Source organism: Zerene cesonia, chromosome 29 (genome assembly GCF_012273895.1).
Source record: "Zerene cesonia ecotype Mississippi chromosome 29, Zerene_cesonia_1.1, whole genome shotgun sequence".
In the NCBI taxonomy this organism is placed as follows: domain Eukaryota; kingdom Metazoa; phylum Arthropoda; class Insecta; order Lepidoptera; family Pieridae; genus Zerene; species Zerene cesonia.
The window spans coordinates 45684-58304 of record NC_052130.1 but is presented as its reverse complement, the minus strand read 5'-3'; the positions used below and the strand labels follow the sequence as shown (position 1 = coordinate 58304).

At 33.8% G+C, this 12621-nt stretch overlaps 1 protein-coding gene across 3 annotated transcripts in view; it reads right to left on the bottom strand.

The window, feature by feature from the left end:
* The window catches only part of LOC119837915 (protein Skeletor, isoforms B/C), a 56780-nt gene that overhangs the window by 26192 nt on the left and 17967 nt on the right, over positions 1 to 12621 (bottom strand). For all 3 annotated transcript variants that reach the window (XM_038363705.1, XM_038363703.1, XM_038363704.1), the window contains exons 2-3: positions 9540 to 9677; positions 1122 to 1306 (exon numbers count right to left, since the gene is read on the bottom strand). In XM_038363705.1, coding sequence (XP_038219633.1) covers positions 1122 to 1306; positions 9540 to 9677 — 323 coding nt within the window. The remainder of the gene's footprint in view (positions 1 to 1121; positions 1307 to 9539; positions 9678 to 12621) is intronic.

Below are 12621 nucleotides of genomic sequence, written 5' to 3'. Positions count from 1 at the left end.
CAGACCACAAATTAATTTCCTTTAAATCTGAATTTACTCGTGTAACTGCGTCAATAGTTTCCTTAGGATGAAATGAGTTTCGTTCAATATATTGTTCTCAGAGCAATAAAGCTTTAGCGGATATGAAGTGTTTTTTTTTTGTTCTTATTTATATCAACGTTTGGATAGTGTACGATTCGACATAATAAAATTCAAAAAATAATAGGCGTTGTAATCACTTATGTTGAATACAATTCCGAAATTTATACTCGACACAATAATGTATAACATATATAGTAAAAAACGAAAATTTATGTGAATATTACAGTATTAAAAGCAAGTTAACATGTATTATATTGAAATATATAAATAGATACGTAAGATAACATTTTGTCAACCACATTTTAAGCTACACCAACTGAAATCCTTTAATGAATTAGCTAAGAAACGTAACACAAAACTCAGAAGCAAGTGAGCCACTTGCAGTATTATTACAAGTGACATTCACATTCAGTCTGTAAGCAGATGCGAGCGACTGTTTATCACGGAAGCTCCTCAGGAGTTATCTCGGAGACAATGCAGCGTCCCACGGGACCCGTTTGTTAAGTACTTTGTAGCGTCCTTGTGTTTGCTCTGCACAATGTCTATTGTAAACAAACTTTCAGCATTACGGTTGCCTCTATCTTGGAAAGTTTGAGGTGCGCCATATTCGCATTGTCAGCGGATTTCAGTTGACTGCTGCAGGAATTCCCAAGACGGCAGCAGAGCAAAGTCAATAATAAACGTATTTTTGTTTTAAGTTACAAGTAGGATTTAATAAATACATGTCAAACATTATTTTGATATAATAGTTTCTTCACAAGGGCAATCCACTCAGTCGAGTATGTTTGTTTGTTTGTTTTGTTGCCTACAATTACTGGAAATAATCGCATCTTTTCGAAATGCTCCACACCCAATGCTTTTAAAAATATTCAGCTTAAATCTTATCTTGGAGATCTTTTATTACCTAGCTGATAACTGATGTGATTTTAGCAAAAATTGTGTTAGTACTGATAGACAATGTTGTTTTTGTTTGTTGATGGGTTCACCATCGCTAATGTTAAACATTGTTTCCACAGCAGAGTCACGCATCTGATACTCACGGAATAGTCGTCACACCACACCGAGAACCAATTAAAGTCCTTCAGTGTCTTGCCCTCGGGTAGTGACAGCGTGATCCCCTCGCCGCGGTACTTCCGCAGCGGGCCCGCGCCGCCGCGCTCGTCCCGCAGTCGCGTCGCGCCGCTCGCGCTCGGCGACTTCGACGTGCCCACGTAGAAGTACGCAGCTGCAAGGAATATGACAAATAGTAATATTTTATTTGTAACATTTGATTATAATAGTATATAACAAAATAATAACAAAATTAAAAGTATATAAATAGTAGCATCATTGGAACAAATATTGAGACATAAAGAATTAAGTTATTAAGGAGAATTGATTACATTTTGTATGAGCACTTAGTAATAATATTTTTATTGTATGGTGCAAAAGAGAGAGATCAAGTTGCCCGTTTAATAAATCACCTGGTAAAAACAAATACAATATGTATTAGTTTTGACTCACTACAATGTGAAGGGGTTTCTCTCTAAAGTCAACTCTAAAGTAACTATTTTTAACATCAAACTTCAAATACATATTTTTTTTATTTTAGTATCAAACTATCAGAACTAGACCAAATTTAAATGGGTCTACACTGGGACAGCACAGAATATTTGTAGTAAATTTGAAATGTAGGGAAACTAGGCCGATACTCCAACCACTGCAGTAACCGTGTCATGTGAAATACAAAACAAAATCTAAAATAACGGTTTTAGTATCATTTGCTATTAGTAAGAGCATACCTTTTAAAATAGATTTAAAAAGTGAGAAATTTAAAAGTTTCCGTTTAAATTTTTTTATTATGAGGCAATTTATGCAGATACATTAAGATGAAGATCTACCTATCGTCACTACAACTATATCCTAACACCTAAAATAACACCGTCAGGGATCATTTACCCAAAACCCTTACATCGCTTCCTAAACCACAAACCATAAAGTGTAGGAACCTAACAAAACATTAGATGCAAGTATAATTTTCAATTTCCTTTAACACGTAAATAATTAAAAAGCTCGTTGGTTATGAACTACATTCAGGTCCCAGGGTTTGGATCGCTAAGAGGATTTGCAGCCGCTTAAGGTTTTAGAACAATTAATTAAATTGCGAAAGGGATTTCCCACCTGTTGTGATAAAAATATGACTTTATAATAACGTTAATATTGCGCCCCGCGGTTTCACCCGCGTAAGTCCATATTCCGTAGGAATATCGGGATAAAAAGTTGCCTATATATTTGGTAAAACTTCATTGCAATTGGTTCAACAGATTTTGTGTGAAAGAGCAACAAACACACACACATCCTTACAAACTTTCGCATTTATCATAGTAGTAAGATAAGATGTTTGTTGATACTTCAGCCTGCCACTCTTTATCCCAGATCTGATTAGTAAAGTTTCTGTACTAAGGCCAACGAGACGAGATAGAAAATGTAAACAATAAAAAAAATTTGCAACATGCAATATTTCGTCCAAAATCGTCCGGGAGTTCTTCTGCTGCTGAGTGTTTTGTTTTACAAAGATAGAAGTTGTTATTATTATCATTCAATATGATATACAGAGTTGCAAAACTTTACATAAACTCATTATGGCATCACCTACTAAAGAAGTACTAATATATTCAATCAAAAGAGTAGAAATACGAAAATGTAAAACAATTTCAATAATAAAGCACTCATCGTTGACACACCAACATTCTAGCAAATACAAATCAAGCATCCCTTTGTTCATTAAATAAGAGATTACGTAAATGCCATCCAAAATAACATTATCGCGGATCTGTAGAGAAACGAAACATCGCATTGTTCACGCATTTCAATTATTATTTCGTACGAATTCCGGACAACGAAAAACCAATATCAGAGAGCTTTTATTTTCGACGGCGACTCATTGTGATTCGCGTCATGAAAACCAGATTTAAAAGGCAAATTCTCGCGAGCGTGGCCTCTATTCTCTGAGATGTAAAGCAGGGAACAGATGAGTTTTGCTCGACATGCAATTCGGGACCGCGGCTTTTCTGGTAAAAACAAAGCCTCCGGACAGATTGTATCGGCAATCAGTCACAAAGTTAGAAACGGCGGATGCGGGTTGGGTAATCTCTGAACGCAAAAAGTATTTATCTTCATTATCTCGTGCTTTTGTAACTTTTCATGGGAGTGATAGAATTGCTAAGTCATTTCAAAATATGCACAACCGTTTGAGTTATGACTAACTATAACTAACACGTAACGTCATAACTATGCTATGCTATGCTAAAATAAAACAAGATAAGAATTTATATAAATGTGAAAATGTATTTGTATTTACGCTAATTATAAACTTAAGACAATACTTATGGAACATCACGTAATTAAACTCCCTGTTCCAGAAAGCCTCTACAGCTCTTTATTAATCATATTTAAAAGCGTTGAGAATTTTTCTTTTTCTTCTGAAATACTTCCCCTCATAGATAGGATCTCGCTCGTTAAGGAAAATGTCGACGACCCGTTAAACCAATTACCTTATCCTCAAAAAGCAATAATTATGTAAATATAAATAAGCGACTTCATAAGCTACGTCCGGACGCCGAAGCAAACTCTTTGATTTGAATCGTTAAGCCCTTTCTGAGTGTAAAAATGGAAGAAATGGGAAATTGCAAGCCTTTTTTGCACAAAAGCCAAGAGGCCATTGGATTTTTTCTAACCTTTTATTGAGGTTCTTCAGTTTATAACCACTTGGAGAATCAAAAGGCTCGTTCTTTACCGAGCAGATGAATCGAGTGTAACGGTAAATAAATCGAACTCCAAGTCTCAGGAACTCGTATTTATTTAATACTTTTAGCCCCTTCGAATTAAGTAATTGCACTTATTTTAATTCTTCATTCGGGTGTTTATCTAGAAGAATCGATAAAGGCGAATGTTGTCCGATGTTTTCGATTGTAAATAACATTTAGTGCGGTAGTTTTACAACGTAAATAAGCTTAGTTATTGCACACTTAACAACGACCAATATTCACGATATAGGCCGCAGTTAAAACTTCATTTTACTGTTTGCTATTGACTCGAAATTTAATTGTACTCCCATAAACTTCGTTACATTTTAATTCAAGCTCTTGAGGAATTTATTTAGATACTTAGGTATAAGAATTTTCTCAATAAATAGTTTGAGACAATGTTATAAGTTATAATTATCTAGTTTAAAGTAACTTCATACAAATTTTATGGAAAACCATTTCATGACATTTTTTTCAACTATATCTTTTTAATGAAGCAAACTGCTATAATATGTGTAACACGCGTAAAACTGTAAAATACAAGATTGCAATTTAGCTAAAATGCGCGGGAAGCAGATAAGTGTCATTTTCAACGTCAGGTTCTCAATTGACAAATCCCCCGCGTGGCGCGCCGCGCGCCATATCGCACGTTCGGATACTTTTACCGATTGAACTCAATTTGAGAAGTTATCGTATGTTTTATTCAACTTATTTTAGAACTTAATCATCAATATTATATACAGTGAATATAGAGATTAGAGCACTATGTATATAATAAACAACCAGAAATAATTGATATTTATGTAAAAAACAGAAATGACAAAATATATTGCATATTATGTGCAAAACAAAAACATGGCAACAAATTCAAATTTTGAGATTTCAAATCTCAAATTGAAACGTGTAACAGCAATAAAGTTTAATTTACTTTAAATTATGATCGGTTTGCTGGAGACGCCTGCGATCATTTGGCCAGTTAATAAAGCTTTGTAACACAATCCAAACTCTTTTGTTTCTCCTTGCGAAGTGAATTCATTAAAAAATTCTCTACTAAAACAGCCGGAACTTTTTTAATTTGATCGCATTGTTGAATGTTTACAAAAATTTTATTTCTATCTCTGCCGTGTTGTTATTATTTTGAGTAATTAAATGGTAACGATTTATAGAATCATTAATATGTTTTAAAGTTGTCATTCTAAGTTCAATTACATACCATTCCTGTTTCAATTATAAAAAATTATAATATTTATTCAGTAAATTCAACAAAATATAAAATGTTGTTGCTCCAATTAATATAAGAGCCACTCACGTTAAAGGTCAAATGGCAGCACTAACGATGACGTCACAGCTAGTTTCAACTAATGTGCCGATTTTAAAACGAAAACCTAAAATAAAGAATGAATTCTATTTAATGATACCAGTAAATCGTTTATGGTAAATCTATCAAATCATAATAAGTAAATGTAAAGATTGTTGCCCCTTCGAACGGAATTAAAATCGGATCGAATCATAGAGAAAATTAAAAGGATTGTAAGTGACGTTTCTAAAATAGATAAAATTTCTTTTGCAAGCTAGAACGTCCACAGTTAACCTTATTTCTTGATTGGAAAAAACACGAACTGAAATAGATTTGGCGGCAGTCCCGCTTGTCTGACTGTCACGTCTGTATCAATAACACTTATCGTCGAGCTGAGACGGACGTCGAACAAGATAAGCGACAGTACGCTTCGGTAATGGAACTTCAACTTTACGTGTCTGTGACGTAATGCTACAGAGCTAACGTTTATTCAACTCAAAGTCAATATCAAAGTTTGAAAAATCTTTTAGAAGCGATACATTAGTGATTATTAATTATTTTAATTCATAGAAATGATTTACTGCTCTGTGATAATTATCTTTGCAGTCTTAACATTCTAATTATCTTGAAAGTACCGTCAAAGGTAGCAAAAAAGTAAAATCAAAGGCTGTACGAAAACTACGAGCTTCCCGAGCAGTCTAGGAAAGTGAACAAGCGCTCAAACGTGGTCTTTGAAATCGAAATTAAATTCCAACGAATACGACTTCGCTACAATTTACAGTTGCGACTCGTGCTTTACATTACTGCTTAATTAGAGACAATGCATGTGCTCATACATTTTTGATAATGTTCTACGAGACATTACCCAATTGTTTTCTTTAGCCTTATTATAAAATTATTTTAAAATTTGCCATAGTGGTTGTATTTTACTGGTCAAGCCCTTTTATTTGATATCCATATTGAAGGCGTTGTGATTAAATATTTATACCGTCATTTTGTGTCGACAACTATCGTTGACCGAATTTTAAACTCAAATATTTATTTATTCAATTAAAAGCACTTTTGAGTCGTCATAACATAGTTCAACCATTTACCACTAGTTTGGAAAGCAGTTTCTACAAAGTTACTCTGTACTCTGTAGTTACTGTTTTAAAAACATAACAATTTTACATAGTTTATATAATGCATATATTCATAATAATATCAACAATAGCTTAAAACACTCCTGATTAATTCACCTTTCAAAAAAAAGCCGTTTCATTCTTTTTGTTAGCTAGGTTGCCACAGACAGTCACACATACACACAAACATATAATCGTCGTTTATCGGTGGACTTAAAAAAAAAAAGGTACCTACTATTAATGTATTAATATGCCTTTCTTACACATTTACTGTAGATACCAGTAGAAGCAATAACAATGTGAATGACAATGAAATTAAATTATTTACACAATTAGGCTTCCTTTAGAAACGCTTTTCAGTTTTCACTCATCACATTTAAATCAATATACATTATATTATATCCATCTTTAGTCACAAAAAGAACTTATTTCCTTATTCTGTAATGCAATAGAGTACCTTTGGTAAGATGCAGTCTGCGGGGAAATCTAGCTCACTAGAACAGTCTCCACGCGACTGTACCCAGGTCCATCTACTGTAGTACAGTCGGGCGGGAAAGTGGATTGGAAATTGCTTAAATTTTCTTCGATACCGAAAGCACAAGATCGATGACTTTGAAAACTATTCCCTACGGTGTAATGTATGATTCAAACTCAAACATATATTTAATCAACTAGACTTCTAGAAGCGCCAAAATATTTTTTCTTATTTGTCACCAGTTCGGAAAGCAGAGAAGAGCCGGCATGATATCTGAAGTTGCTCTTTCAAAATCAAATCAATTTAAAAAAAATCCATTTGATAATGATGTAGTGTTAAATGCTTAAGAATGTAAGCATGACTTACAGTAATTAATAAAAACGTCCAAATATATATCGTATAACCGATTCAAATTGAATCAATCAGAAATCATTTAAATTAAATATTTATTCTTTTCACATTTTAACGTTTTAATCTCTAGACAATTTTGGCTTCGAGACTTGATACGACATAATGAACATTTATTACATTACATTTCTCATGTTAAAGTTTTATAGTCGCTACATAAGTGAGTCTGCAAGGTTGCAAGGTTTTTACTACAGAATTAACCTATAAGTGCTAGGTACTGGCAATGTGGTGGCAACGCTCGGCTCGCAACACGTAAATTGCGTTTACCCAGAGGACATAACCAGAGTCGGCGCGCGGGGCGTCAGGTTACAAATTGCACCAATTTTCATATCTAATCTACTTTATAAAACTCCAGAGCTCGGCTTGTGGCTTTATCAACGTCTTACTTGGTTAAACTTGTACATAACTTTTCATTTGACTGTTTTGTGCAACACATAAGATTTGATGACCTCATAACATATTCAAGGAATAGCTATTTAATATAATTTATAAAACCTTGATTCAGCAGGTCGACGTGAAAAATTGATGCTTTTGAGTGCCGTGTTAACTACTCGAAATAGCTTTCAGTTGCGACACATTAAAAATCTATTAAAAAAGAAACGCGCGTAACTTGGTTCAATTAAAACAGCTTTTATTCTGGTCAAAAGTATGCTTTTCAACGCATTTGCAATAAAAGAATAAGCGTATAAAAATTTAGAAAGAAAAATGTATAAAAATTTATTTACAAATATTTAAATTGAATTAGGATAGTTAGCAAGTTTTAAAAAATGCTACTGCAGCATGCTTAGTTTAGCGAGATGGTCTTATAATCCTGAACTATAATAAGTTTAACATACTTTATATTTTAAAGAAACAACAGGTCTTGAATATCTTTGTTTGGAAAGAAATTCGCTGAACACAGGTATTGTAGCATATTAGTTGTGCTTCATATCGAGTGACGTCATCAAATGTTTCTATCGATGGCGCGCCCCCACGACGTGTGACAGTACAGCCCTGTGTATTCAGCATTTGCTGAGAAGGCGCAACGGGCTTAACGAGCTCGTTTATCTTCACCTCTCGAATATTATTCACCAGTAACGCTCCTAATTACACCTCAACTCGGAACACCGAATTGCTTTTTAACTGACTTCTGAAGGTTTCCAGTGTTATGTGTATATTTGATACCTATATGATTTGACGTGATATGGATAGACTCATGGCTCTTTTCATTATTCTTTATTTGCGCAAACATGGTATACAAGGTGTTAAAATATAAATAATACACTATGCTACAGTGATATATGCTATTTTTATTCTTGGGCTAATTCGGGCGAAGCCGGTGCGAGTGGATAGTATATTATGCTATGTTTTCAACAATTTTAACTATTCCACCGATATGTTTAATGTAAATCACGTCCTGCATATAAAGGATAATTGGATTCGGTAATTTAAGTTTTCAGTAACTTTGCAAATTTTATTTAATTTGGTGACACTCAACCTGACTACTTTTTATAGAGTAACTAGCTGCACCCGGCAAACGCTGTTCTGCCTTACTCTTATCATTTAGGGGGATGAAAAATAGATGTTGGCCGATTCTCATAGATACCGAATAAGCACAAAAAATTTCATCAAAATCGGTCAAGCCGTTTCGGAGGAGTTTGGCAACGAAAACTGTGACACGAGAATTTTATATATTAGATATTTTTTTAAGTCATCACATCACACAACATTAATTAAAAGTCTTAATAAATAATTTGCTAAATTTTAATTTGCTCATTTTTTATTGTTAATGAGTTATAGTATTGTCAATTGTAAATAGCAAAAGTTAAATAGGTTTTATATTATTATTACAGGTTTATTCAACCAATTTCCACGATAAAGTCATATAATTGGGAACATCCGGTAAAATTTATCTCCGAACTGTAGCAAGATCGAGTTAATTTCTACTTGAACCATAACTGAAGGAATGTACTAATATGCACCTGAGTCGGAAATTATATGATTTGTTTTCAGGATAACTTGTATATTTTGTGAAACTAGTCCAAACTCCACACGAAATCAATATATAACGTTTAGCTGTACAATTGAAAGCCAAAAGAAGGTTTATTTTTTATAATTCAAGTGTTTTTAGCTAGGTATTATATTATAGTGCAAGCAGAAATCATTTTACTTTTCGATCTTGTTATTATAAACATACATAATAACTTACCTTTCACTGTTACAAAAACATCTAAAAAATTTACGATTATATACATACAAACACATAACTATTAAACTAAATATTGAACTCACCTTTAGGCTTTCGTTTCTACCAATATAATTGTATTATTTAACAGTTTTAATAAAGACTTTATATGACTTTAAAAATTATTATTATTATTATTAAAACAAACCTGGCCCAACGCCGTCGTAGTGGAAGTCCTGCAGGAAGAGCGTACGCGAGTCGACGGCGTAGAGTCGCCCGCGCACGCCGTGCTGCAGCGACGACAGCGCCCCGATCTCCTTGCCGTAGTGCCGGCCTTGGCTGCTGCCTGCCACGACAAGAATATTACATTTAGTTAATGCTCCTCACATTTCATTTTTAATATAATACAGTTTTTAACAAAACTAATGCATCTCTACAGTATTTTTTTTTCAAATAGAAAATTACGCTCACTGCAGTTTTTGTAATCATTATGTTTGTAATAATAATTATGTTTGTTTGATATATTTAAAATAAAAAAAAAAAATCGTCACAATACTATGTGCTTACTATAATAACATGATAAATGCGTGAGTTTGTTTGCCTTTCTGACTCGTCGATAAGGTGATTCAAGAGGATTTTTCACATTACATATTTTCAATTGCCCCCGTGCAGAGCCTGCGCGGGCCAAGGCTTTTGTGAATTAATAAAACATAAGGATGCTAATATTTTTATAAAACGATGCCGTTATATAAATATACGTACTTATTTTTACGCGAAAAGCTTAAATATTTGTGAAATCGCGTGGGAGTTGCCCTAAAGTAAAGAGATTCTTACTTCAAGTTTTATGAAAATAGCTTACTCTGAATGTTTATCGCATTTTTATATTCTGTATAAATTATGTTATTGTGAAAAAATATATTTATCACAACATTATAATCTCCGTGCTCACCACACCCTGTTCTAAAAAATATACGACTTAGACAAACTTCTGTGCTCTCAGCGGGCTCCGCCAAACGCGCATAAAAAAAAACAAATATACAAATTCTTGGTAAAACCTTCTAAACTTTATGTCAATATCCATTCCAATGTTTGGTGTTAAGTTATATACATCATAGCGACGTAAAACGCATGCTGCTCCTTGCAATACAAGTTTTTAATGCTCGACATATGTAGTATTAAATCGATTTTCCGGATCGTTTAATTCCGGTGCAAACATGACATGTTTCCCGGGCATTTGAAACCGGTTGATAATCAGTTGAGTAATTATCGTGTGAGGTGTTCCCAGCGCTCTAGCCAGTTCCCTCCGTTCAGTGCAACGGCCGCGGCCGAGGTAGGCGCGAGCGAAATAAGTTCAGAAACAGGTGAAAGTAGCCAAGGACGACTCTCACTTCAGCCAACAAAGCCCACGGGCTTATTTATTGCAGTTTTACGACGCAAATGGATGGGTTATGATGAATTGAGGGTCTATTCACTCGTGGGAATTCGATCAACGTAACATTTGCTTGTGGATTGCGAATTATTTATATTGTATCGTTTGTAGTAGCGATAAGAATACATATACATTACGTCACATGACCTATTTTGTAATTTTTTCCGGTATTTTTCAAATTAAATATTATTGCTTAAATTTTCATCGAAAACAAAGGATGAAGCTAAGTGGATGTGAAGCCAACTTTTACAATACAAATACAATTAAAAACGCTATCTGACAATGAACAAGTCAGTAGAAATAACCCAACTGTATTCTTTGATCCACATAGTTCTAGTTCAATAATATGAACCTTAGTGTAGGTCAACACGGGTGTGTTATAGTCGCAAGTAGCACAAGGTGAGCTGTTGATCTGAACCACTCGCACTAAAGGGCATGCTGATCCAGACAGATAAAAATAACGAGGACTTTATGGTGGTTTCGATTTGTTTAGCTTTAAGGAATGAATTGAGGTAACGCAAGTCGACACAAGATCTTGCTATTTATTGGAAACTAAAATGTAATCACATATTAGTGGAAAATATACATAATGTTATATAGTTAAATAAATAGGGTAAATCTAAGGATAAAATTACTGGAAACTTTAAGCCATACTTGTTACAAAGTTCGGGCTCGCACCGGCAATGAATTTTATTAAGAGAAGTCAGTGAGTTTGAGCAAATGAAAGATTTATGGACTATAATTCAAAATCTTAAGAGTTTCTGTTTCGTAATAATATATTGCTGACATACAGCACTTGTGTCATAAATAGGCTCATTTGAATCTCGTAACTATGTATGTAATACCCGGAATTAATTAAACAATACATGTCTATTATAATTAATGAAGCATTTAACTACAACTTGACATTTGCGTCTCTAATGAGACCAAGAGGTAATAAGAAGATTTCAAAGCATTACGATTATGTCATCCCAAACATACAATCTAAAGGAAGCTCAAACTAGCACAAAGAGATTTTCGTAAGTGTGAGCGAAATAAAGAAGTATTTATCAGATTGCGCCGCTTGTCGCGAACCAATTCATCAGACGCAACATTGTGCTCCCGCCGCCCCGCCCCGCCGCCGCTCCGCCGCTGCTCCGCCACCGCTCCGCCCGCCTCAAACGAGAAACTTTGGCTGTCAACGCTTCTGCTTTTGTTACACTTACTGAGAATAAATTACTTTGAACGTTTTTAATTTTATGGTGTTGCGTAAAAGGGCACATGCACTATTGTTCTTCACTGAACTATTTTCGTTTTCAAGCTCATGCTTAAACATTAATTAATTTAATTAGACTTCTTTTAGAAGCACTTTTGAATCGTCATAACAGTGATAAAATATTTACCATTTACCACCGGTGCAGAAAGCAGTTTATACGGAGAACAACGAAAAAGAAACTCTGCAGTTGTTTTTTTTTTTTAATGATTTCAATCTTCACGAAGCAAAAATTTAATGTGTGTGAAGTAAAATGTTAATTCTTTAAATAAATAGAGTTAAAAAAAAAACAATCCTATACAGATAAATTTCCTTAACACAGTTCTAGTCTTATATGTTCTACAAGAAAAAGTTGTCTCCAGCTGAACTAATTGTTCTAGTAAGAAAAAATTGTATCTAACAGAACCTAACCTAACCACTCCAAGGTGTTTAAATGTTTTCTTTTTTGTTTCTTATATCATCAATAGTATATAAATAATAAAATTTACGTATAATAAATGGAGTATTCCCAATGTATTTATAATCCGATTTATTCTTTTGTATAATCAGCTACTGTTTAAATTATTTATTGCCATTTTATTCATATTTAAATTTTAAATATGAATACAT